Genomic DNA, 27,802 nt, shown 5'->3' with positions numbered 1-27,802 from the left:
CCGTCCCCTCCGCGCGGCCTGTCTGCGAGCCAGCACCGCTGTGACCCCCTTTGCGCCTGTGGTTTTCCAAGTGGAGATGCACCTCCCATAATGTTCTGTCTTAACCATTTTTCCTCCCATCCCTCCCTGTCTGTGAAGCTGTGGTGGGACAGAGCTTCCAAGCGATGAGCACTCATGCCGTTTACTGAACCACAGTTCGGTGGCCTGCCCTTGGCTTCGGAGACCGTTGCTGCAAGCCATGGCTTTCGTATACACGTCTCTATATCGTCTTTGCTCTTAAAAGCGTTTTTATTTTTTTGTCACTGCCCCATATTTAAAGATCTTTAGATCACATCATTTTATGAGCCGAGGACAGTGGGAGCTAAGGAAGCTCCTTTTGCACTGACCTCTTGGCCTTGACTGCAAGGATCACCCGAGGTATCCGTAATTGCCATAATGGAATTATCTTTAAGGTTTTTCCTTTTTCTGCCATTATGAATTGGCTGTTGTCCCTTTTATGCTGCATCAGTTTTATTGGTTTCATCACATCTATATTGTGTATTATAAATAGTCTCATGTTTGTTTTTAGAGGTAGGCGTAGTATAACAATCCAGCGATAGCACACATGGAACCAAGAAACAACCTGTCCATCCTAAGAAAGGCGAGGCCTAGAGCAGCAATAGCAAAGGGGTGCCTTTTGTCTTTGCTGGGCTCCCTGGCTGTGTACTGTTCCCATAACATGTTTCATGGTTGCTGGCAGGTGAATGGCTACGTGGTGAACCTCTGCTGGGCATTTGACACCCACAAACAAGAGAAGAAAACTTTGAACTTCCGGGGGAGCATCTTGTCACACAAAGGTAACACCTTGAGGCCAGTTGGTGTGCAAGTGGTTGCAGGGAGTAGGGACTCCAGTACTTCCCGCAGCAGCAGAGCTTGTGTGGGGGCTGCCGTTCTGGGTGGGCAGAGTGGAGGCACTGCCTCTGGGGGAGGGTCCCCTCAGTGGCTCCTCAGCCTGCTTCCCTAGCTCCTGGAAAGAGGCCTGTACTGATGATTTTGGAGTTCCTAAAGAAAGTTCTGAGAGTGGGCTGCCTGCCCCTCCTTTCTGGTGGGGTTCGCTCCTCCTTTATGTATGTGAAGCGTGCAGGGCGTGGTGCATAGTCGGTACTTGGTGCACGTTTTTGTTGAATGAATGCACAAACTGAACTGAGGGAGGAGGGAAGGTGGTGTCCCACTCCCTCTTGTATCTGTGCACCTGCTGCAGTAGGCCTTTCCGCAGGTGTTCTGTGTGTACAGTTTTATATAACCCCAATAATAATTTCGTGGGATATGCTCATGTCACCGATGAGAACCCACGGTTGAGAAAGTTAATTCCCACAGAAGGTGACGGCACTGGAACCCACGTCTTTTTAATTCCCAAGGCTCTGATCTCACTGTCTCAACGTTGCACTGATAGAAATTGGGAGAATCAGCAACAATAGTCTTCTTAGCTAGTGCCTGAATTATATTAAAGGCTAGCTTGATGCCAGGCATCATGCCAAACACTTTACAGGTGTTTTCTTTTTTTAATCTGTGCAGTAGCAGCTGCTCAGTGCTGTTGTTGTTGTTGTTGTTGTTTTTCCAGTTTACAAACAAGGAAATGGACTTAGTTTGAGTATAGATGACCCTGAACAGTCGGGGGTCAGACGGCTCTGACCCTTTAGCTTTTAACTCCCCCCCGAAAACTTAACTACTCACAGGCTGCTGTTGACCAGAAGTCTTACCGATCGCATGAACAGTTGATTAACACATATTTTGTATGCTCTGTGTATTCTGTACTGTTCTTACAATAAAGTAAGCTACAGAAAAGAAAGTATTTATTTGTCTCTGAAGGGAGGGGGTGAGGGAGAGATAGTCTTAAGCAAACTCTGTGCCTGACGTGGGGCTTGATCCCACGACCCTGAGATTGTGCTCAGAGCCGAAACCCAAGAGTTGGAGGTTAAATCAACTCCACCAACGAGGCACCCTGAAAAGAAAATACTCCTTTTATGTTTTAAAGATTTTATTTATTTATTCATGAGAGACAGAGACAGAGAGAGAGAGAGGCAGAGACACAGGCAGAGGAAGAAGCAGATTCCCTGCGGGGAGCCTGATGTGGGACTTGATCCCAGGACCCCGGGAACATGACATGAGCTGAAGGCAGATGCTTAACCACTGAGCTACCCAGGTGCCCCAAGAAAAGGTTGTTAAGAAAATTATAAGGAAGAGAAAATACATTTACAGCACTGGGCCATTAAAAAACAAACAAACAAAAAAACCTCGAATATGAATAAACCTGCATAGGTTCAAACCCATGTTATTCAGGAGTCAACTTAGTTTTGTATCCTGCCATTCTCACTTTATGTGAAGTTGTAAGAATTTTCTACTCTCGTTAAATATTCCTGGAGACAACTTTGAGTGGCTGCACAGTAGTTCGTGGAATACACGCTATTTAACCATTGCTTTGTCTCTGGGCAATCGGATTGTGTATACGTGATGTGTGACATCATGTCCCAAAGATGTTTGCTTGCCCTGATTCCACGGGAAATCTGGATGAAGACCTTGCAGAATTGTAAGACATTTACCCAAGGCCAAATGGCTCTCTAGGAGTGTTGTCCCGGTTTATACCCCCAGATGGTCAGCTTTAAATCTACGAGCGCCCATGCGAGTGTATTATGTGTAGTAGTCGTCAGTAAGTAATGCTGGGATGAATGTGTAAAATGATGAAAATTCCTACGTGAGCATTTGAGACTCACTTAAATTGAGAGATTACATTAAGAAATAGGGTATCAGGGCACCTGGCTGGTTCGGTCAGAAGAGCCTACAACTTGAGATCTCAGGGGTCATGAGTTCAAGCCCCCACGTTGGGTGCAGAGATTTTTTTTTTTTAATTTAAAAAAAAAAGGCTTAAAAAGTAGGACTTTATATATCAAAACAATTATTTTTTCACTAAATTTTTAATTCCAGCGTAGTTAACATACAGCATTATATTAGTTTCAGATGTGCCATATAGTGATTCAGCAATTCCCTATATTACTCAGAGCCCGTCAAGGTGAGCGTGCTCTTAATCCCTGTCACCCATCCCCCCCCCCCACCTCCCCTCTGGTTATGTCAGTTTGTTCTCTGTAGTTAAGAGACTGTTTCTTGGTTTGTCAAGATACACACTCTTGACTGACGCCTCCAGCTCCCTCCCGGCATCTCCTTGTCCCTGTTTTCACAGTTGCCAATCTGACTGCTCATACGTCCTATGAGATTTCTGCTTGGGCCAAGACTGATCTGGGGGACAGCCCTCTGGCATTTGAGCATGTCACGACCAAGGGAGTCCGCCCTCCCGCTCCTAGCCTCAAAGCCAAGGCTATCAATCAGACTGCAGTGGAATGCACCTGGACGGGCCCCAGGAACGTGGTGAGTCAGCCAGGACGGCCACCTCCCCTGATGCCGGGCCAGGGGGTAGCCCCAGAGCTTTCTCCTCTCTCTCTGTTCCTGTTTCCTCCTTTCTCACCCCAGCACCAACTCTCCTCTCCGTCAGCTCTGTATTACATTCTAGAGGCACCTGCTACCTATTTCCACACCTGGCCTGGCGTCTGAGAGAATGTACTCGAGCTCTTTGCTATTGAATAGATCGTGAGTGTGAAGGGGGGTGGGGGAGGGCGTGTTCTGTGCCTGGGGACTCACCTTGGCTCGTGGGTGTGGTGACACATTAGCAGCAGTGACAGTTGCTCCAGTCTCTCCCTACCTACGTGATCCCCCCCCACCCCCAGGTTGCCTTCTTGGGCTGCTTCTCCAGCTCTGTCCACCCCTGCTCCCTCCCAGTGTCCCCGCTCCACTGGTTCTTTCTTTCTTTCTTTTCTTTCTTTTCTTTCTTTCTTTCCCTTTCTTTTCTTTCTCTTTTTCTTCTTTCTTTCTTTCTTTTTCTTTTTTTGTCATTATGTTTTTTTTTTTTTTTTTAAGATTCCACTTATTTTTTTGAGAGGGACAGAAATAGTAAGAACATGAACAGGGAAGAGAGGGCTGAACAGGGAGCACGACGTGGGACTCGATCCCAGGACCCCAGGATCATGACCTGAGCTGAAGGCAGATGCTCAACCACTCAGCTACCCAGGTGCCCCATTATGGATGCATTTTGAGGCACTGTGATCAGATGTGTGCTTTTCTGAGTCTGGTCTTTATTTCCCATACACAGCTGTCTGGGGCTCAGAAATCCTGGTGCCTGTCCCTGATCCGTGGCCCCCGTTCCCATGACCTCTCCAGCCTTGCTCAGCTTTCTTCCGGTCCCCAGCTTACCTGCCTGTATGCGCTTCCATGCCACCCGACCAAGTGCTTACCCGGGCGCTCCAAGCCCATCAAACCCCCAGGCCCTGCTTTAAACTCCCACATGTACCATTGGGGTTGGGAGTGGCTGCATAGAACAGGGCCGAAAGTGACAATGGCTTCAGCACTTTATTTCCTTCTTCTTTAGCAGAAGGTGGAGCCCTTCAGCATCCCTGGGTTTCTACAACAGCAGGTTTGATTGAGGATGATCCCAAGCTGCCTGTGGCATCTGTCCTCAAAGTCACCTTGTGGTCCAGGAGGTCTGGAGCCACACCAGCCTCTGTGTGCCGGGCAGCAGGAGGGCGGGAGGAAGGGCTCCCCGCTCCATGTCCATGAGCTCACTGAGGTCCCACGGGACACCTCTGCTTGTGTCATGTGGCCTCTCCTGGCTTCCAAGGAGGTGGGAAATGGAGATTTTCTTGCAGGTGGCAATTCGCGCTAGCGACCAGGATTCTACTAAGGAGGAGAGGATCAGTGGGTGTCTTCTGGGCAGCTCCTCACATCCCCACCCGGCTGCCCTCCCTCCTCAGCCGCCCTCCATGAACACACTGGCTCCCCCACCCCCATCAGCACTTCCATCCGTGCTTTGCAAGTAGCAGGCCACCTGCTCTGAGAACCCCACTCTTCTCCTACAGGATGTCTTGTTCCGTATTTACAACTCATCCTTTATAATTGTGTCCGTTTTTCTTCTCTGCCCCTCATTCCCCAGAAACGAGCATTTTGAGGGGCACCTGGGTGGTTCAGTCGGCTGAACGTCTGCCTTCGGCTCAGGTCATGATCCTGGGGTCCTGGGATGGAGCCCCAAGTCAGGCTCCCTGCTCAGCTGCAAGTCTGCCTCCCCCTCTCTCGTTGCCTCTCCTTGCTCTCTTTCTGAAATAAATAATATCTTTATTAAAAAACGAAACAAGCACTCTGAGGACAGAGAGCACACCATGTTTATCTTGGTGGTGGTGGGATTCGCACCTGCCCAGTGCACCTTCTCTGTAAATAAACACAGAAGGAAGACTTCTCTCTTTTGTGCTCTCCTGAAGCCATTCCCAGGGCCACCAGTTAGGAATGTTAAGAGAATGGCCTTTGAGCTGATGTCCTTTTTCATCCCGTTTGCCAGGTTTATGGTATTTTCTATGCTACATCCTTCCTTGACCTGTACCGCAATCCGAAGAGCTTGACTACTTCCCTCCACAACAAAACGGTCATTGTCAGTAGGGATGAGCAGTATTTGTTTCTGGTAAGTTTCCCGTACCGGGGAGTCCCAGGGAGTTTCTGTGTTTTAGGGATGGTTTAAATCCTGGGCTCCAAGCTCAGGCCCAGGACCTGGGGAGCTGGAAGTAGAACTCCAGGATCCGTGTGTGTGCAGGAGGGTGGCTCCTCTCCTGTAGAAGCGTCAGGTTCCTGCTTGAAGAACAGAATGACCCTGTCACCGACTGCAGCTCCGTTGTGGGGGATTGAGAACTCGGCAGGTGGATAAACATTTGCAGGAATGGAGAAACCGCTGTCATCAGCTTCCACTTCCAGGACTAGGAATTTAGCTCACGTACTTTTACATGTGTGCCAAGATATATTATGGAAAAAGGCGTTCGGTAAACTATTGTGATAGCGGAGGATTTGAAACCAGTGAGTCTCAAGAGAAGCCCGGTTAAGAATACAGGGAAAAAAAAAAAAAAAAAAAAAGAATACAGGGCAACCCTTCAAAAGAAATAGAACCTAGGTGGAAAAGGAATCTCTGCTTTTTTTGAAGTAAAACAAGTGAAGAGCCTAAAGATATGTGTGATATTTTCATATTTGTGTAAAAAAAATTAAGAAAAACAGGCCATATATACACGCATATGCACATCCTTATGCAGACACATGTATCCGTGTTTACCTAAGCGTAGGGCCTTTCTGGAAAGAAGCATATAAAACTTGCCATATCTGGGAAAATGGATTAGACATCTGGGGTAGGTAGAGAATTCTATTTTCTATCTAGTTATATATTGATTGAATTTTAATCATGTACGTGTGTCCTTGTTTCGCTGGGGGAAAAAAAGGCTTAGTGCCGACTACATGCAGCCCTATGGTATTGGTTTCAGGTCCGGGTGGTGGTGCCCTACCAGGGCCCGTCCTCTGACTACGTTGTGGTGAGGATGATCCCAGACAGCAGGCTCCCACCTCGGCACCTCCATGTGGTTCGTACCGGCAAAACCTCTGCTGTCATCAAGTGGGAGTCCCCGTATGATGCTCCTGACCAGGACCTGGTGAGCGAGCGGGCCAGGCATCCAGCCAGCCCTTCCTGTTCTTGACGTGGTTGGCGGGGGAAAGGGATACGTCATGGGGCAGGAAAGCTGGGCGGTAGGAGCTCAGCAGGATGACGTCGCTTCCCCGTATCTGTGTGCCCAAAGATGGGGCCCTTACAGGCGCCTCTTCTGAGTTGTCCCAGCTCCGTAATTTCCAGCTGTTACATTTGTTTGTCCCTTGGATCTTGTCCGCCATCTCACTTGCCCTTCCCTGACCCTCTAAAGTGGGTTGGCACACAAAGGCCTGGCAGCCAAGCGCAGCTCATTGCCTGTTTTTGTCAGTACAGTTTATGAGAACCAAGCTATGAGCAGTCAAGTCACGTGACTGCTTTCACGCCACAAACGGCAGAATTGGATAGTTGTGGGACAGACCATTTGGCCTTCACACAGAAAATAGGTATTTTCTACCTGAACCTTTACAAAAAAGTTTACTGGCTGGTCCCTGCTCTGAAAGAAGAGGCAAAGGGTGCCTGGGTGGCTCAGTTGGTTAAGTGTCCCGAGTCTTGATTTCAGCTCAGGGTCGTGAGATCGAGCCCTGGGCTGGGCGTGGAGCCTGCTTGAGAGTCTCCCTCTGCCCCTCTCCCCCTCCAGAAAAACTAAAGTTAAAAAATAAATAAAAGAAGAGGCACTAATTCTGGAAAACAGCTCCCATCTTCCTTTGGCCCAGGCTGCTTTTCCCTGCCTCTCCCTTGTCCTGGGGGTGGGTGGTTTTCTGTGCTCGGTTGCTGGCGGTTGGGCTTCTGGTAGCTGCCCCATGGCCTTGCACTTGCCCTTGCCTCTGTGTAGGTAAACGGCAACCAGGGAGACAGTGCCTAGAATTTGTTGTCCTCTTGTGTGTCTTCTGACCACACTTGGAACAGTGACTGCTGGGGAGTCACCCTAAACACTGAATGAGAACTCTTCTTGTGCCCGTTCTCACCTATGTGCGGACGCCACGAGAAAAGTGACTTCCCAAGGTCATTTTTTTGGGTCGAATTAACAATTCTGTGCACGTTTCTGGGAGCGGGTGCTTGTTCCAGGTGCGGACCCGGCTTCCCCAAAGGCTTTTCAGAGAACAGAGCCAGGCTGCAGGCCTCAGAAGGTTGTTGCTATGGGTCACAGCCCTGACATGCTTTGGTTACATCGTCCACCCCTGAATGGCAAAGAGTAAAAAAAATAATAATAATAAAAAATAAAAAGAAAATCCAAGTTTCTGGTTACCATGAAGGTCTCTTTTTTTCTTGTCCCAGTTATATGCAATTGCTGTTAAAGATCTAATAAGAAAGAGCGATAGGAGCTACAAAATAAAATCCCGCAACAGTACCGTGGAGTACACCCTGAACAAGTTGGAGCCCGGAGGGAAATACCACATCATCATCCAGCTGGGGAACATGAGCAAAGATTCCAGCATAAAAATCACCACAGGTAAATGGGAGAGCAGTTAGGGTCCCTCCACACGACAAGGGACCTGCAGGGCTGCTAGGACACCCGCCGACACAGAACCTCTGTCCAGGACCACTCGGGAGGTGCAGACTCCCCTACAGTGGGCAGCAGGGTGGGGGGCCCAGTGCCTGGGCTGCAGGGTGGTGGACGGGAGTGGCTGTTCTCCATCCACTGTGCCTCTTTGCCCTCTCCTTTGCCCAGCTGGTTTGGACCCTTCTAGGGGAAAAGAGCAGGAGGCCCAAAAAGGGTTAGGAATGAAAACTGGGTATTCGCCGCAAAAGCCACGAATGGGAACCTGGGGTCGAAGTCACATGGTTCCTCATGGCAATGATGTGTGGCCGAGGAAGGAGACCAGTACCTGTGCAGTAGCATGAAGGGGACTTGCTGGCCCCCGGGGGGCTCGGCAGTCAGGCTCTGGTTCCGGAGGAAGGTAATAAGCTCAGGTCCTGGGGCCGGAGCAGAGACAGCGACGGAGTGTCCGGGATGGAGGCTCAGCCCCACCGGGCCGGCGGGGTGAGCAGCGGGACTTACTGCGCCACCCCAGGGCTCCGTGTTCACGCATAGTCCCCGGCCCCTCACCGAGCTGAGCTCTGAGGCTCCTCAGGCCCTGGGACGGGACTCGGGAGAGCAGGAACACAGGCTGGAACCAGAGCAGCGCTCCAGCAGGGGTTTAAAACCGTGGCCCATCCCATCCCGTCCCTTCCCTTTCTTGCCCACCCAGTTTGGTTTTGGCCATCTGTGCTTCTGAGGGCCATGAAATTAGGAACCGTCCAAATCTTTGAATAAAGGTATTAATAAATCAACAACAAATGAGGTGCCGGTTGGGATGTGTCTACCAGGTGCTACGCTCTCTGCTAAGCAACACGTGTGTTTTATTTCTTCCTTAGTCTAGCCTTCCAAGTTAGTATTAGTTTTTTTCTTTTTTAAATGTTTTATTATTTTAGGGAGAGCAAGCATGAGCAGGCCGGGGAGGGGGAAGAGCAGAGGGAGATGAGGAGGGAGAGAGAATCCTGAGCAGGGTCCACGCTCAGCACAGAGCTCAACGTGGGGCTCGATCTCACGACCCACAGGATCCCGACCTGAGCCGAAACCAAGAGTCGGACGCATAACCGACTGAGCCCCCCAGGTGCCCCTCAAGTTAGCGTTATTTAACCTCTCTCGGACAGACAGGAAAACGGCGATTCCAGTATACAGCCACCGACTGCATGCTGTTTATCTTTAATTTTCAGTTTCATTATCCGCACCTGATGCCTTAAAAATCATCACAGAAAATGACCACGTTCTTCTGTTTTGGAAAAGTCTGGCTCTGAAGGAGAAGCATTTTAATGAAAGCAGGGTGAGTTCCTCCCTCCTTCTCAATGACTTTGGGAATCTAATTGAAATGCAGTTTTAGAGATGAGCTCGTTAACAGCATGCTGGCAGAGATGGGGGAAAAGAACAGGGCAAGGGAGTAAACTTGAGGATTAAAGGACCATTTTCTGTGGGCTTGCTCATTAGCAAAATGTTTATACTGCCCATTAAAGACGAGAATCTCTGCACTAAGCACTTTGCATTCCTGAACTTGTCTTCCCCTAAAGACCGGGAAACGGGCTGGAACCCCCCCACCTTCCCCCGGGCCTTATGATGCTGGGTGCATGCTGGGTGCAGCTCAGCGTCGGAACCAGGGCCCCATCCTTCGCAGCCAGTCTGAGAGCTGGGCTGTGGCTTCAGTGCTAGGAATGACCTACAGCCTCAACCTGGCCTCGTCTTTTCTTTCCGGTGATGTTTGAGGGAGTGGGATGTGCTTGTAGAGAGTCTGTTGACATATGGAGGACCCCACCCTGTTTTGTCTTGTCATGGGCAGACCCATTACTGGATTCACAGTAGGAATTGGGAGAAAGAGAGTGACACGGGGAATAGATCTGCCACCCAGAGGTGGACAGGTTCTTGAGTGGGCCTGGCTCATCCCCATGGTGGGCAAAGCATGAGCTAAATAGAGCCGATAAATCAGCTGTGGCTCTTTCCGGGGTAACGGTGAGGGCACAGAGCGCGCGGGGGTTATAAACAGTCACTGTGCATAAAGCCAGAAGTACAGCTACTTTAAACTTTGAAGATTCTCCCAACTCTCCCAACTGAGACATCTAAGTGGGTAATCTACTCAAATTTAAAGCAAGCGTTCGAGCAGTTCAAATCAGAAATACTCTGATTTAGAAAAAAGTATAGGTAACAAGAACCCCAGTAGTGGTGAGCAAAAGAAAGAAAAGACCCAACCTCACCGAAAATGTGAACAACAAGGATAGGACGCCATCCCATTAAACAGGCTACATTTTGGGGGACAAAGTATCACCAGCATGAGTCGTGGTCGGGGAGGTTAGCACCTTTGGAAAAATGAAGTGGTTCCGCCTTCCGTAAGGCACTTTCATATAACATATTAGGAACATAAAAAGCGTTCACACCCTGTGACCCAGCAATTCTTTCAGGATCTTTTTTTTTTTTTTTTTTTTTAAGATTTTACTTATTTATTCATGAGAGAGACACAGAAAGAGGCAGAGGGAGAAGCAGGCTCCATGCAGGGAGCCTGATGTGGAACTCGATCTAGGACCCCGGGAACACGTCCTGGGCCGAAGGCAGATGCTCAACCGCTGAGCCACCCAGACATCCCTCAGGATCTTATTCTAAAGAAACAACGTACATCGAGAATTTGTGTACAAGGCTGTTCAGGGCAGTTCTATTTCTGATAGCAAGAAAGAGGGAATGACCTTAATGTCCAACAGAAGAGGACTAGTTAAATAAATGTCAGTGGATGTTTGCATCATTTAAATATTTTTCCTTATACTTTTATGTATTTTGCAAGAGTTCTACAACAAATATACATTAGATAGAAAATAATTCATGCTGGCTTATAAAGGAGATTGCAGGAGTGGGGTTCTAGGTGGATGGGGTTGGGAGGCCCGGTTTGGAAGCTGGTGGTCATCAGGGGATCCCTCCTGGGTGGCAGCAGCCCGGCTTTCAGGTTGAGGTGGCGGGTCAGTACTTCAGTCCCAATGGAGGGAGGGTTCTGGCATGAGCATGTAGCACGGCCTCCTTTCCCCCAGGCTTTTACAGTTCAGGGAATAGACAGGCCAGTGGAATGGGGACCAAGAGACCGTGAGTGCGCAGTGGGGCCTAACATGGGAGCAGAGATCAGAGAGGAGGTCTTTGGGAGGGGGGTTGGCGGGGTGGGAGTTGGTAGCTTTAACACCAGAATGCTCGGAGATTAGCAGGGCAGCCCAGTAGTCCGTTCTGATCCCAGCCTGATCTCGAAGCACCTTCTATTCAAGGCCAGGTTGGTCCGGGGCCACCATCAGCCTCAAGGAGCTGGGGGAGCGAGCCTGTGCTGCCAGTGGAGTTCCCACACGCTGTTCTACTGAGAAATGCCCTGACTCTTCTTCCCTCACTGCTGGCGTCCCCTGCCACCTGGATTTATTATGAGTCAAATCCCATTACGGCGAGCTACTGCTGAATTGTCCGGATTCTTTGTAGCATTTGATATTGTGTGAGATGAGTGGACTGTTGACCAGCACTTTGAATGTGTGCTGGAATATTTGTTAAAATGGCTTTTATGAAGGCTACACTTTTCACTTCCACTTTGCAGCTCGTAAGTGGGCGTGGTAGTTATTTGAGACGTTTGCGATGGGAAAATTGCCATTTTCTGAATCCACTATCTCAGCGGTAATGTGAAAAGATCTAGTAAGAAACCCGGAGTGCTTTAGCATCTAGAAAAGCCTGCAATAAGGAGCTCACATAAAGTTGGAACCAGTAATAGAAGCTGTCAGATTCCTTATTTAACTTCTTGAACAATCTTTCGTGTCTTTGTTTTCAGGGCTACGAGATACACATGTTTGATAGTGCCATGAATATCTCAGCATACCTTGGGAATACTACTGACAACTTCTTTAAAATTTCCAACCTGAAATTGGGTCATAATTACACTTTCACTGTGCAAGCAAGATGCCTTTTTGGCAGCCAGATTTGTGGGGAGCCTGCTGTCCTGCTGTATGATGAGCTGGGGTCTGGTAAGTCACTCATGTGGTCACTTTCCGTCTTCAGTTCTGGGGAACTAGATGAAGGATGTAGCAGGGTTTGGTGAATATGTATCTTCTTTTAAGATTTTATTTGTTTGAGAGAGAGAGAGCGCGTACATACTTGTGTGTGCACAAGAGCAGGGGGAGGGGCAGAGGGAGAGGCAGAGAATCCCGAGCAGACTCTGTGCTCAGCACAGAGCCCGACACAGGACTCTAGATCATGACCCGGGCTGAAATGAAGAATCGGGTGCTACCCAGGCACCCCAATATGTGTCTTTCTAAAGTGCATTTAAAATATTCTTTCTGGGGCAGTTGGGTGCCTCAGAGGTTGAGCATCTGCCTTCAGCTCAGGTCATGGTCCTGGGGTCCTGGGATCGAGTCTCATATCGGGAGATTACATTAGCCTCCTAATCACGGCCTTGCTTCTCCCTCTGCCAGTGTCTCTTGCCTCTGTGTGTCTCTCGTGAATGAAGAAATAAAATCTTTAAAAATAATAATAAGAGAAATTAAAGGCATGCATATTGAGATATTAGACCGGACTTGCAAGAAATGGCTGCGTTCTGGCCTGTTGATGAACATCTGGTTGGGATGAGTCCCTGGGTAGCCAACGAGCCTTCCCTGTGAGGCACAGGCCTCGCCTGTACCCCTTTGCCAGATACCAGGGAATAACCTCAAGCCTGAGGAGACTCCTTATGGGACCTGAAAAGTCCACTGTGCTTCCTTAGATACAACTGACTCCCAAGTTCTGTTTCCTGCCCTCTGCCTCAGACCTTCCCCAGGATGTTCTAAGACTGGCCCAGACCCAACAGGGGGATGGATGGCTTTGCCCTAGCCCTCTTGGGGCGGATCTACCAGTACATCAGCATCGAGCTGGCATTTGTTTAAGATACGAGGAAGTGAGCATCATTGTTAGGTCACAGACACCGCACTGGCTCTACAAAGAGCATGTTAGAAATGTGAAACGTGTACAGAAAGGTTCTCTCTTTCATCTAAGTAAAAAACAAAACAAAACAAAACCCTCATAAAACTTCATGAGCTGTTAAGTCAGTGTTGCAGTAAAGGAATCTCGTTTGTATCACTTAATGGAGCTTCAGGTAATTGCAGTTCAGAGTGACTTTGGTGCCAAGTAGGGGGAAGTAATTGCAATCTCGTTAATTAGTGGTCTGATTTCACATCCTCTTATGTAAGGCAAGCAAGTGGTCTTAAGTAATAATGCTAATGAAATCAATGTTGATACCCCAACAAAGGTCTCCCTTCCAAGAGATTATCTAAATAAACAACAAGGCCGTGATTAGGAGGCTAATGTAATTACCGTATTTGCATGCACAAGGCCCGTGGTCTCGCAGCTCGTGGCACGGCGTCGGGAAAACAGGCAGGCATCGCAGGCAGGCACATGTCACGCCAGGCAGGCGGCTCGGGTAACTGTTGGCAAACCCGTAGCTGTTTTTGGTGGGTGGGTGTTGAGCGGCCCGGTGGGTCCTTCCGCCCTCACGTCGGAGGCTTACGTGTTGGCCTCTGGCCTTGGCAGGTGGGGGCGCCTCTGCTTTTCAGGCCGCCAGGTCTACTGACGTCGCTGCCGTGGTGGTACCCATCCTGTTCCTGATTCTGCTGAGCCTGGGGGTCGGGTTCGCCATCCTGTACACAAAGCATCGGAGGCTGCAGAGCAGCTTCACCGCCTTCGCCAACAGCCACTACAGCTCCCGGCTGGGCTCGGCCATCTTCTCCTCCGGGGATGACCTGGGTGAGTGGGGCAGGGCACGTGGGGCAGGGCGCGTGGGGCATCCTCCCAGCTCAGACCCCGCAAAGCCAGCTCCTTGGTTAGGAAATACCTCTTCTGACGCTAGAGGGGTGACTCGTGAGCCAGGGATCTCACTGCTTTAGGTCAAATCAGGTGGAGCCCTTCGCTTTGCACTTGCTTCTAAATTAAAATACCTGTAGTCCCTTCCGTGGTGTGGTCCAGGCCCGAGATCGGGAGCAGGTTTTGTGGAAGAACTGGTACAGGAAGGAGAGATAGGCCCTGGGCTGTGGATGCTCCCGAAGCATCAGCAGATCATCAAGAATTTCTGAGCCCTCTCACCCTTCATGGATCTGGAGGTCTTGATATCTTTGAAGAGCCTTGTCAGGAGAGGAAGTCATGCTTTCCCAGATGACTTCTGTCCGAAGAAAGCCTTTCCGTCGGGCTGTCTTTCTGATAGCTAGTGAAACCCTCTCGGCCATTCTTTTTTTTACCCATAACGTGGTATGGAAAAAAGAAAGAAATATCCCATTTAAAGTGTCTACGTGCTCCAATTACTAAATGCCAATAGAGCCAATAGACCACTTGATCTAATAAATCAGGTGTGTTTGGGGATCTTCCCCAAACTCATGATAAATGTGATTTTTACATAGCCATTTTTTTTTGTTTGTGAAATACTTGTGTATTCCCTGTTCATTGAGCATTTGTATCAGCTCTGCACCCTCCTCTTCTCAGTTTCCTGTCTCGCTTCGTACAAGTATTTGGTCTGCCTTCATGAATGGGGTGGGTTCTTTGCATCTGTTAGTGGGGACAAAAGGAGTTGGACCCATTGGGATACCACACAATGATCACTGAATGTGGATCACAGGATGGTACCGGGGGCCGCAAGGAGACATCCATTAGTCTGGGAAGCTGTCCTTAAAGAGTTTAAACCCCTCTAAGATCTCTTCCCTTAGAGCAGTGTGGGTTCAGGAGGAGAAAAACAGATTATGAAATTTCACTGTGTGAACATAGGGTGTGGATCATTCAAATTAGGGGAGCCAGATCATCCACTGGGCTTTTGGGTAGGTAATAAGATTCTCCTTCCTAAGGGATTTACTTTCTTTATCTGGCTAAGTTCAAGCTACCATCAAAATAAGCCTGGCCACCCACTGATGAGGAGAAGATGACCCAAGAGTGTCAGTGGGGAGCTGAGCTGGGTTTTAGCTTTGGCTACCGTGCCTGGCGGGCTGCATACTGATTTTCCGGGCTGGGGCTCTTGATGGTGTTGGGGGGTGGCTGGGGAGCAGTGGGAGCTGGGCTTGGGTGCCAGTCCACTGGAACTCACCAAAGACCGACTCTTTTGCCTTTAGGAGAGGATGATGAAGATGCTCCTATGATAACTGGATTTTCAGATGACGTCCCCATGGTGATAGCCTGAAAGCTTTCCTCACTAGAAACCAAATGGTGTAAATATTTTATTTGATAAAGATAGTTGATGGTTTATTTTAAAAGATGCACTTTGAGTTGCAATATGTTATTTTTATATGGGCCAAAAACAAAACAAAACAAAAAAAAAAAAAAGGAAAGAAAGGAATGAATACACTTTGTAGTAATCAACTGTGAACTTCAAACCAGGTTGATTTTAGTAACCAAATTGCTTTGATTTCGTATTAATGTAGTCTTACAGGGCTGTGCTTGCTGGGCATGCTTTTAAGTCTGTGAGATAATTTTGGTTCAATAAATTGGCCGTTCTTTTTATTTTTCTAAGACACAGAAATGTATTTAAATAAAAAACTTCAAGAGAGGGTGATGGGTGAAATCCCTCCCACCCCCGCTCATTGAAAGTGTGCTCAAATTTTAAATTTTGTTCGGATTTAGTTTCTATGAAAGTGTTTGCGTGTATTCGGGGAGGGGGGGTGGGGAAGGGAAGGTTCTTTTCTGTAATTTTGTTAATTTATTGGGACTCCGTAAGAGGCAAGGCTTTAGTGGTCATCTGACTCTGCACGTCACGAGGGGTCGCAGGGCTTAGAGGTGGGGACCAGAAGCAGTTTCGTTGCCGTTCGCGGAACAGGCCGTTTTTGTTCGCTTGTGTGTCACTTAATGGTGTTTGGCAGGAGAGCACATTGACTCATTGCTCAGTTTCAGTTAAACAGAGCTGCAGCTCGGGAGGCCCTGCAAGCCACAGCATCTTCTCTTACGTTACTGGACAGAATCTCACTGTATACGCCTCTGCACAAGATGTAGCCTTCGGCGCTACACGATGACAGCACTGCTTCGTTATACACTGGTGTCATGGTCATTGCCACGAACGACTCTGCTTGTGGGAGAGTTCCAGATCTGTGCCATGATAGATACACTGGCAGATCGAGTACCTACTTTGTCCTTTGCGGATATTTGGTTTTTACTTAACCACCGAAGAATCTCGAAACCTCGAATGTAAAGTTTTATATTTATGTTGAGGGTAGCCACTTACTGTCTTGAAAGCTCTACACCTGATATATGCAGTCATTTTGAATTGGGTCAGTGCCTTCTCTCTCTCTCTCTCTCTCTCTCTCTCTCTCTCTCATTCTCTCTCTCTCTCTCTCTTTCTTTCCTTCCACCTCCTTCCCCCCGCCCCCGTACCCCCACCCAGTGCAAAGAGTGCCATTCACACATGGATACAGGAGATGGGTGGATTGGAGACCATTCTATCCAATTGACAGTCGCAGCAACACTACAGTTTATTCAGTCTGTAGAACAAACTGAGCTTTTTAAAAATTTTTCCTTCTGCCTTTCAATGTCACCCTGGTATTCAGATCATGGCCACTTGATAGGTTTGTGGAATCCACCGTGGATTGATGCTCGTAGGCACCAATGTCCAGTGCTGCCGTGACTCCTACTGTATGAGCCTCACTGCAGAACTTCTCAGCGGAGAAGCCTTGAGCTCTGGGGATATTCCAAAGTCATATTTCTGAATATACATCCTTTATATGCAAGCTTTGTAAAGGCCCCATCTCCTCTGAGGTGCACTGTATCACCTTCTCACAAGTATTTGCTTTCTTTAAACCAAAAGTATCATTCTTGTGTGAGAATATAGTTTTGTTCTATCTAGTGATTGCCTGGAAAACAAAGAGCCAACTAAATTCTTTTAGTTTTAAAAATTTTAATTTATATATATATATATATAGAACAAAGAGTAGTTTAAACTGTAGACACGTAGTATGTCACGTGCTAAGGCCCCATGTTATTTTAACAAGTGGTGATCACGATGAGCCTCCTTCCAGCATTTTTTCCCCTTCCTCTATGACTTTTTTAAAGAATGGCATTTCTTTGACTTTATCCCGTCTTATCTTGGAGTTTTGTTCAAAACTCCTAAGCGCTGCCCCCCCTCCCCTTTAAGTGAAGCTCTTTAAGTAGCTGAAAGATGAATAGTCAGGTGGGAGGCAAAGTCATTTAATTGAAGCACTAGAAAGTATATTTTCTTCTTTTCTTTTTCCGCCGACTTTTTGTTGGCATTCGTAAAAGCTGATATAAAAGGCTCTGAGACTTCATTTTCCATTATTCTGTAGGCAAGCCTTTTTCCAGAGCCTGTGACTCCGGTGGACAACGTGAGATATTTCTGAGCATCCGGTCGTTGTTAGCAGTGCCTCCCAGGGCCAGCCCACAGTACTGTATAGACCGGCCATTCCTCTCCCCCCAACCCTCCCCCCAGAATATGCCACTGTGCTGTTTGAGAAAAAGCAGCCTTTTAGGGCTAGAGTATTTTCTATAAACAGAAGAGCTACGTTTCTGAAGACTAAGCTAGGTAGATGCAGCTATGTGTAAATTGTATATTTTTATGAACTTTTCACGCACGCACTCTTCCTTCTGCATAGTTTGGTGGGCTTTGGGTGTACACCTGCCATCTGCAAGAGTCCAGAGGTTGGAGTGGCCGTAGGAAATGAGAACACAGAGTATGTGCAGCCTTTGAAGGGACCCGATAATTGTCTTCACTGTGACCGATTGGAGCCCCTGGTGGTTTGTGAAGAAGGGGCTTTTTATTTTTATTTTTATTTTAATTTTTTGTACCTTTGTTGGAGATGCCACCTCAGAAGTTCACACTGTACCAGGAAAAGATTTCGTTCTCTCCCAGCCCACGTTAGAGTGTCCGAAGCCCACATCCACGTGGACTACATGGGCCACCAACGGACCACTCCAGTTTGGCAGGCAAGGGGATTGTGTACAGATTTTCTCTGGAAGCTGATTTTTGCCCCTTTATATCTTGAATGCCCCTTGAGCCTTATGAGATACGGGTCCAGGCGGATGAAATGACAGAGAGTAGAATTCTGCAGAAGAGTCCGGGGAGGAGCCCTGTCTCTGCAGATGTTTCCAGACAGGTGAGAAGCTCCACTAAGTACAGGCTGCCCTGACATACTGGGTACAAGGTTATATGATGCTGGGTAACTGGATGAAACTTTGGACTTTGGGAAGAGAGGTGGCTGGGATTCCATCTCTGCCCATATCACTAGGGACATTTAGGTGGGAGAGGTGTGGGACATAGCTCTGTGTTCTCTCCTGCCCATCATCCTGGCCTACTAGGTTTAGGCTGTGCTTCAGCCATCTAAGGAATGTAACCCGTCTCAAACAGTGGCCATTTGGGGGAGACCTGGGGAGAGTGATGGTGTGGTTAGGCTCTTACAGATAATCACCCACTCCCCCTTGGAGAATCCTGCCGTCAAAAATATTCACCCAGCAGTCACTCCATCCTGTAAGATTACAGTCCCAGTACATCCTTAAGGGCAGATACCTCATCTTGTTAGCTTTGGTTGGTCACTCTCCTACTCATGGTGTGGTGGTGAATCCCCAAGAAGATTTTTCTCTTCCTCCGGCAGACCTGGGAAACCCCTCAGAGAAGGGGTCTGGAAGAGAAGTCAACTGAATACCATCTCCATATTGATTTTCAGAACTGACTCTAAAACTCTGTGCAGAATCTTCACTTTGTTGGGATTGTATCTTGACATTCCTAGTATGTTATTTTTATTAAACTGGAGTGTGTGCTGCCTTTCAGGTACAACTTTTGTGTAATAAGAGCCAGTGCATTAAGTTTATATAGACTACTTTCTATGCAAGACTGAGATAAGGAATAGATAGCAAGAGGTACGGATAGTTGGGTACGTAGACAATGAGCATGTTCTCAGAATGGAAGCCACCATCGGATGTGGGTTGAGAGAGGATAGGTTGTGTATATGTTTCCGCCCACTAATTTCAAGCAGCCATATTATGAATTAAATCCTCAGAGCCAAGTAACCCAAGAATGGTATTCGTTTCATGTTATAATGACACAAATGGGATAAGTGTGACTGCTGAAGTGGAACATCATTCTCAGATATTCCATGTCATTTCTCATTTAAAGACTCTTGTTAGGAATTATTAGAAACTTTAGGCAAAATTGAAGTATTGGCAGCAAAATAAAGGCCTACTCTGTTCTTATTTAAAGTGAAACACTGTATTCTTGTTTCCCTCCAAAGTGAAATTAGGCATTTATGATTTCAATCGCCTTGATACGTTTCCAAATCACCGATTTATGCTGAAGATTTTACTATATTGTTGCACAATTTTACGATAATTTTTGTCTCAATGTCAACTTTTTTCACTGAATAAAAATTTAACTGGGTCAAGGAAACACCTCTACGAAAATCTACTCTCTACGTGTGTCTCGAGTTGTTCTTTTGAGTGCAATAAAGATGGTTAATACAGTCTCCGAACGCCATTCGATTTGCCTGTTTTAGAAGGATGTTTATTTCATAGACGAGAGAACACAGAGACCTGGAACATTTTTGTTATTAACAAGGTGGTCTCAGGTGGTGGCTCCTTGAAGAACACGATGCCTTTGTGTTGGCTGAGGAGTGGGGAGATGTCAAGGCGGCTGTTTTGAAGTAAATAGAATTATTCCACGGGAGCAGCGGCTCCCTTAAAGCTGTCACTACATTTGCTAAGACACCATTTGCTAAGAAGGCAATTTTCAAGCCTAAGAGAAGAAAGCACAGCAGTGTGATGCGCTCTGTGCCAAAGAGCACTCCGAGGAGGTTTCCCTGGGAGGTGGAGTCAGAAGAATTCTGCGTGCTCCTCTGATGGGTAGATGAATGGCAGGTGGACCCATCAGTCAGGACTGGAGAATATGGAAGGAGGGGGGGCCCAGGTGTTTTTAATTCAACAGATCTGCTAGTTTGCTGCTTTTGTTTAAACACTGAGCCAAAATAGAACTGAAGGACTACCAACCCTTTTTGTAGGAGATGAAAAAGAGGCTCAGAGAGGTTAAGTAACTGGCATAGGGGAAACCAGAGTATGAAGGGCAAAACCAGCTCCCAGAGCCAGGGACTTGTAACCCCAGATGCTGCCCCCCTGCCACGGTTCAGTCAGAACACAGTCCGGCACCTCACACCCTGAGGAATCCCAAGCATGAGTTTACCTGGTCATGGCCTTGCCCGTAGGTTTCTGGGCTTGGATAATTTGTCAACACGTTAGTGAGTTCATCTCTTGTGGGCAAATGCAGTTTAACCAAGCTCATGAGACTGATCAGCAATGAAATAATGCCCGTCTATTAGCTCATCACGGCCAACAGTCCTGTCACTTAGGATGTTAGCACGGCCAGTGCATTCTCCCCCTGTAGGGCCATCTACCCAGGAAGCCACACACAACTAGAAGGTTGCTTAGTGACATAGACTCAGAAAAAAAGGAAATGGGAGGGATCCAGGCGAGAATAGTGGTTGCCCAATAAATATTGAATGAACGAACAAATGACACTCCACTATGAGAATAATCTACTCCATATGAAGTTAGTATTGGAAACCTTCCGGTTGCGACTCTCCGTATCCGTTTCTATTTAAGAAAGTCTTGCCAGTGGGGACTTGATCCTTAAGTCCCTTCAGTAAGGTTCCCCTTGACAGGGCCTGGGCACTGCCCGTATCTGCCACTCTTTTTTTTTTTGGTGGGGGGGTGAGGAGGTTGTGGTTGAGCACACTCCTCCCCTTCCACTAAAACATTATATAGCTAATGTAAATCAAGTCAGACTGGGTTACCATAAAATCTGGCTTGAGAGCCACTGTATCTGTAAGATTACCTATTATGTGTTGGGTTTAAAGTTCAACTCTGGGAGGACATGGTGTCCGAGTCCTAGGGGGACACAGTGTCCCCCCCAATTCTGACTTCCATTCCCCAGTTCACATCATATTAAAAATGGAAAGATTGCTAAAAGCAGATCGCCTGATGTTAAAAGAAAAACTAAGGATAGTTAAGCTGTCATAAATAGGACTATCTATATATATGATATGAGATATATATGATCTTATATTATAAGTCCGTCTATATAGGACTTCTCAACAACTTGAGGCCCTTTACCCTAAACCCTGTAGAGCCCGTATGGATGGTCCTACACATTTAGTAGCTCACTTGGTTAGAATAATAACAGTTCCCTTCCCCGCAGCCCCTGGGCTTTGCCAGTCATTGTGCTAAACTCTAGAAACATCTTTCAATTTTAAAAGCGATCCTATGATTTAGGTTATTAATCTTTGTTTTAAAAGATGAGTTACATTAGTCTCCAGAGGAGGGGAGAGGGAGAGTAACCATGATATCTCACATGTAAGTGGCAGCAGAGTCCAGATTTGAACCTAGATTTATTCCGTTCTTAAGTTTGTGTTATTCACCATGCTGCTTTGCCCTTTTGGTTTCAGTATTAGAGGTCTGTAATAGTAATACTATCTGGTTAGGGAACTTAAGGGCACAGGTAATACAGTTTTAAAGAATTTCCCCCAGAAAGATTACAGATGACATTTGGAGACATAAAGAGATATACTTAAATTTCTTTGCAAAACCATTTAAGTGGAACACAATATTCCCCAAGATGACAGATCAATGAAACCTTTTTTTAAAAAAAGGAAAATGTTTTTGTAAAGAATTGAGTACTTAGAACACAGAGAATTCTTTTCCTTTGTGACAATCCAGTTAGATTTTATCAAAACCCCTTGCATCTTGAGAAAAGAATGTTGAACGCACTTCTTATTCACCGTTATTTATGCACACGATGGGGCCCACCATTGCAGCATGTTCCAGTAGGGCGATAATTGGGCTAGCATGAGGCCATCCTGGTCCCAGCAAAAGGAGCCCTACCTGGCTTTGATGCCAGTGCCCTGTTAATTTTTTTTTTTTTTTTTTTTTACTCTAAAGATTCTGTGTAGGGTAATTTGAGCCTGCAATGATTTACAGAAGAACAATGATGTTAAGGCTTTTAAAAATGCTAATGTTATCATTGTTAATGCTGCAACCTTATTTAATGCCAAAATGACAACTGGTAATGTTTGGGAATATTTGTATGAAAACAATGACATTTCATACTTAAAGCTTGGCATCAGCAAACTTTGAGGAAGAAAAAAAAAAGGCTTGGATTTAAATGTAAATCAGCCTTTTATGAAATTTGCCCTTTGGTTGTGGGCCAGTCACTAAAGCCCTCAGGATCGATTGAAAGAAGAGGTCTCATAATTAAAATTTATTTTTCAGTCTCTTGCTAAGCAGGAGCTGAACCCATTAGTCACCCAGGGATTGATCAAGCCCTAAATGGTGCTGAACTGTCTGGATGTGGGTCCGTGGGTGTTTTATGGAATATTTCATAGGCAGTAGATGAACGATGCAGGAGTTACTAAGTTCTTGACTTCATAGGCATGGGTTATTTTGAACCCCAAATAGCTTGATTGCTCCCAAGAATTAGCACTTCCTCAAAGGAGGAAATGGCATCCCCATTGCATCCGCATGAAGTGATTCAGGGGGAATGTGCTTAAGACCCTGAATACAATGTGGTTCCAAGACCATTTTGAGCAATAGTGTGACTGACTGTGGGCAGTAGCAAATAGGCAATAGCTCCAGGCTAGGCGTTATTCTGAGGGTTTATTTACTAACTCCTGTACACCTCACACCGATCCTTTAAGGAGGGTATTATTGTTCTTACAGATAAGGAAACTGAAGCACAGAAGGGTAAAGAAATTTGCCCAAGTTCACAACAGCTGGGAAAGGGCAGAACTGGGATTGGAACCCACGTGGCCTGGCCCCAGGGTCTGCGCTTTTAATTATTTCACCCAGCCTGTGTGACCCTTCTGAGAGCCTGATTTAGATGTATACATTTGGCATTTATTTTAACCAGCTAGTTTGTTTTCTTAAAGATCTCTTTTTGGGGGGTGGAGGGGATTATAAAAGGAATCTGTATTCACTACAGAAATTTTGGGAAAATAAAATCCCCGAGAAGAAAATGAGATTTTTCTGATTATCCCAGTGAAAACCGCTGTTCACATTTGGTGTGTGTCCTTTTACCACTTTATTCTATATGAGCAATTCCATCTGGTTATAATTCTGTTGTCGTGAATATGACTGAATGCATGTAGGGGAGTTTGCCAAACCTCTGCTACTTTTTTTTTTTTTAAGATTTTATTTATTTGTTTACAGAGAGGGTGCATATGGGGCAGGAGGCGAGGGAGAGAGAAATTTCAAGCTGACTCCGGGCTGAGCTCTGAGCCCAATGCGGAGCTTGATCCCATGACCTCAAGATCAAGACCTGAATTGAAATCTAGCTGGACACTTAACCGACTGAGCCACCCAGGCGCCCCCAAACCTCTGCTACTTCTGTTAGGTCCTGGTTTCAACCACAAAGGTTAACTGTGAGTTCAGATCTCAGAAGTGGAGTGATATTCTTTTTCCCTTAGTCCCTAGTCCTGTTTTTGTTTTTGTTTTTGTTTTTTAAGATCTTATTTACTCACGAGAGACACAAAGAGGCAGAGACATAGGCAGAGGGAGAAGCAGGCTCCCTACGGGGAGCCTGATGTGGGACTCGATTCCAGGACCCCAGGATCATGCCCTGAGCCGAAGGCAGATGCTCAACCACTGAGCCACCCAGGTGCCCCCCCACCCCAGACTCACTCTGAAGAACTGTGGAACAAGAGCATTGTCACTTCATTTTCTCTGGCTCACAAGGTTTTCCAATTCAGTGTTGAGCTATTCAGAACATGGGAGAAACAGCTATCAATACCTCCCACTGAAGAAAATAGCACGAACAGATTAAGAGAGCATAAGACAGGTGCACAAACAGAAGATGGGTGCAAACATGCCACACTAAGCATGTTTGGTAGAGAATAATCTGCCTAGCTGGAAGGGATGTGTCTGGATTCTAAGAGAAGGGAATGGTCTAAAGAGACCTAGAGGCTAGGTGGTTTGCCCCTGTCTGTGTCCCCGGTGTAGGGAATAGAAAGAAGAAATTGGGAAGAGCTCTGGAGGTAGTATTCAGTGTTGGATAGTGAACTTTTTCTCCACTTCAACTGGGAAGAGAATGTGTTAAATGGCAAAACAGTTTCCCTAAGTGTTAAACTGCAGCGTACAGATATGCCAGAGCCAGAGAGTAAACAGTGTGGATTGTACGTGAATAGATGTGGAGCCCCCTCTTGGAATCTCTTCTAAATAGCTGCAGTCTCTTAAGATAGAGAGGTCTCAAGTAGGAGGAAGAGAGAGTTCCCAGGATAGGGCTAGCTCCTGAAGAAAATAAAGATTAACGATAGGTCTCAAGCTCCAGGCTGGCAAGAGTCGAACCTTCCTGGCCAGGAATGCCCTTACTTGATCCATGGATCCGAGAGCAATGCTCATTCAAGAAGTACTTACTGAGCACTTCCTCTGTTCAACGTCCTGTATTAGGGATGGGAAGAGCAGGGTAGAGAAGGACAGGTAGGATTCTTGCCCTCCAGCACAACAGGACAGAGCCTCCACGTGGTGAGGCCATTGTGAGTCTTGTGTCGATGGTATCGATGATTCTATGAAACAGGAAGCTGAGGTTGAGAACGTTATGTGACTTGCCTAGGAGTTGGGTTCACAGCTAATCATTCGTGCGTCTAAGAGCCTGAAGTCAAGTCTGCTGGTGCATCTCATGATTCCACTCGGGGAGGCAGGAGGCTCCAGGTTGATACCGAGCCTAAACCAGAAGCTCCGATCCAGCTTCTAAGAGGAACTCTACTGGAGATAGAAGACTATGTCATCGGATGCTACCTAGATCTTATTAATAAATGTGATACATTGTTTCCTTTTGGTGATCGCTTTTTTTACAAGGAGACTTTCTCAACTGGAAGAGGGGACGAGTGAAGGATGCTGGTACCCAAATACTGTTCTGTAACCCAACACTGTTCTTTTATACTCAAGAAAAATGAAGGCCGACTGTGATAACTTCAGCAAAACGCACGAAATGTGGGCAATCTTTTATTTTTACAAAACACACAGAGAATAAAATTTTGAAGAGCCCACCTTTTAAAATTTTCCCAGGGCTCCTCAGCTCCCCTCCTTTAGCTCAGATGACAGAGCGCAGGGGATACATCGCTCTTAACCACTTCATCCAGGACTCTACAATTCATGCTAATTGATACTGAAAATTAGCCTCTACAACGTAAATGAGCAAGCCGCCCCTTCCTCCTGGCTCTGAATCCCATGGTGGGATTTCTTCCCCGTGCCTCATCTTTCAGACAGCCCTGGAAACATTGGTGCAAACAGCTGCATCCTCACCCCCAGATGGCCAGTTGTGAATGTCACGTCCTTCATTCCCTACAGGACCACAGGAGGGTCACGGTGGAGTCCTTCCCTGAATGTTTGTGTTTGTCTACTTCGGTAACAGGGGCCCCAGCAGGACAGAGAGTGTGAAATAGATCCTTGGGTCCAGTCTGGCCCCTTGCCATGTGCTATTCTTTATTTACAGGGCAGATCTTTTCTGTTAGTCTCCAGGTAGAGCTCTGTGCAGAGCTGACACAAGCACATGTGCTCTAAGGCATGATATGGCTTATTGCTAAGATAAATCACATGGGAGGATTCGTTAGAGAATTAATTTTCTGTTTGCAGAGATCCATGGCTATGGGAACACTTTGACAGGAAATCCATCTTACCTTCTAACTTGGTAAAAATTCCCGTAACTTCTATTTTGGATGGCAAAATTAAGTTTCTCTTAAATTAAAGGCCATATTGTCATCTTCTTTTCTGTTACCCACACTTACTCCACTGCTCTGAGCTTCAGATTATTTTGGAAAAGTTTGTTCCGTGGACAGATGGATGAGTGGATATCTCCCACTTACTGAGGACCACTGATGTGCTGGGCACTACCATTTCATTTAATATTAAAACTCCTTGAAGTAAATATAATCTAGTCTCATTTTATATAGAAGAAAATAAAGCCCATTTTTGAACAGAGGTCTGTTTGACCCCGAGATTATTAAACCCCTACTACAATGGTTGATGGATGGTCTGATGATGTGGAATCAACACTTGCTTTTTGAGTGCTTCCTGTGTTCAGAGCCCTGGAGGTTCCAGGGGGAGGTAGACAGGAAGGAAAAACAGAACCATTGTGTCTTAGAGGAGACCACAAGACGCGGATGGAAGAGTGGGTCCAGAGATTTATGTGCTTCCCCGTATCCTCACTGAGAATGAGAGAGAGATTGATTTGTTGTATGTTGCTGTATGACCTTTCATATTCCTTACAGCTACACAAGTTGATGAAACGTTGAACAGATTAGAGTGGAGGAGGGACACACTTCCAAGATGTAGCAAACTTTCTGAATAAGGGCCAGAGTGAGGCAGTCCTTTGGGGGGCTCACTCTTCCTTAAAAGACATTCCACATTCAAGAGGGCTTGCTTTTTACACAGAGGTATCTAGGCCGGAATTGGCCGTGAGAGTCCCCTGGTGGGAAAGGCTGCACACACGGATCAGGAGCTCTCTGTTCCAGAAGCATAAGTCAACCTTCTCCTGGAGGCAGAAGGCCTGGCGGGGGAGAGAAGGGGAGACGAGCCCAAAAGTGAAGCCCAGTGATCTCTCCAAAAACCAGGTGGACTGTTGTGTAGTAAAACCCCATCATTCATCATCCTGGATCTTGGAGGACCCTTGGGGCAGGGTGGGAGTGAAGAAGCAGAAAATACAGAATCTTTGAGATTGTAGCTCCTCTATTCTATTTCCGCAGAGCCTTGGACATTCCTTGACACTTAGTAAATTTGTTGGTTTGAGTGAAGGAATGCGTTAACCCGTTCTTGAAGAGTGAATCAGCGAGTCTGAGGTTCAGCGGTGAATAGCCTAAAACTCACGTGGCCGTGGTTTGGAAAGTTTGTTTGGTTTCACATAAAAGGAATATAAGGGAAGGGAGAAGAAATGTGTGGGAAATATCAGAGAGGGAGACAGAACATACAGACTCCTAACTCTGGGAAACGAACTAGGGGTGGTGGAAGGGGAGGAGGGCGGAGGGTGGGGGTGACTGGGTGATGGGCACTGGGGGGGAGTACTTGACAGGATGAGCACTGGGTGTTATTCTGTATGTTGGTAAATTGAACACCAATAAAAAATAAATTTATTAAAAATATAAATAAATAAATACATAAATAAATAAATAAATAAATAAAATAAAAGGAGTGGCTGCTGTAGAAGCTTCTGCTTCAGGCTTTAGAGCTTCAGGATTGTCCCATCTTTCCACTCTGCCATCTTTTGCGTGGTTTCATCCCTTGGGTCCCCCAGGGTCCACAGTCTGCACTGGGCTCCCATTCTAGTCATTGCACCCAAGGTCCAGGCATTAAGAAGGAGGAAGAGGGAAGGGCAGAAAGAACCTTACAGCTGCACTGGCTCCTTCAAAAGAATTTTCTCAGAATCTCCACCTAACAAGTCATGTTCCCTTTCTGCAAGGAGTCTGGGAAAGGTAGCTCATTTAGCCTGGCTCATCGCCACTTCCAATGACAGAGGAAGGAAGAAGATGAGAATAGATACCAGCCAAGCGACTAGTGATCTTTGACGCCCAGAGTCTTTGGTAGGTAAAAGTAAAACAAACAAATGGTTAGAAAACAAAACAAGTCAGCTCAGGTAGAGGGCCAGGTGACATAGGTCCACCTCTGAGGGAGGCACAGGGGAGAGTCCATGGCCTCAGGCAGCAGCCTGCTTCTGTAGTTCTGGCTCTGAGACCACAGAGACAAAAATCTCTCCAAGGCCTTAGTTTTCTTGTCCATAAAATGGACTAATGCTAAAGGTGACATCACGTGGTGTT

General features: G+C 46.7%; 1 protein-coding gene across 2 annotated transcripts in view; it reads left to right on the top strand.

Moving 5' to 3' along the window:
• Window positions 1-19,419, top strand: part of SORL1 (sortilin related receptor 1) — a 154,401-nt gene extending 134,982 nt beyond the window's left edge. For both annotated transcript variants that reach the window (XM_041770729.1, XM_041770730.1), the window contains 9 exons: window positions 740-836; window positions 3,215-3,399; window positions 5,414-5,533; window positions 6,375-6,539; window positions 7,808-7,982; window positions 9,230-9,336; window positions 11,842-12,034; window positions 13,572-13,784; window positions 15,131-19,419. In XM_041770729.1, coding sequence (XP_041626663.1) covers window positions 740-836; window positions 3,215-3,399; window positions 5,414-5,533; window positions 6,375-6,539; window positions 7,808-7,982; window positions 9,230-9,336; window positions 11,842-12,034; window positions 13,572-13,784; window positions 15,131-15,198 — 1,323 coding nt within the window. In that variant the 3' untranslated portion in view covers window positions 15,199-19,419. The remainder of the gene's footprint in view (window positions 1-739; window positions 837-3,214; window positions 3,400-5,413; window positions 5,534-6,374; window positions 6,540-7,807; window positions 7,983-9,229; window positions 9,337-11,841; window positions 12,035-13,571; window positions 13,785-15,130) is intronic.
• Window positions 19,420-27,802: the final 8,383 nt, after the last annotated feature.

This window comes from Vulpes lagopus, chromosome 10, assembly GCF_018345385.1.
Source record: "Vulpes lagopus strain Blue_001 chromosome 10, ASM1834538v1, whole genome shotgun sequence".
Lineage (NCBI taxonomy): Eukaryota > Metazoa > Chordata > Mammalia > Carnivora > Canidae > Vulpes > Vulpes lagopus.
The sequence above is the reverse complement of the archived record's forward strand: the minus strand, read 5'-3'. Positions and strand labels throughout refer to the sequence as shown.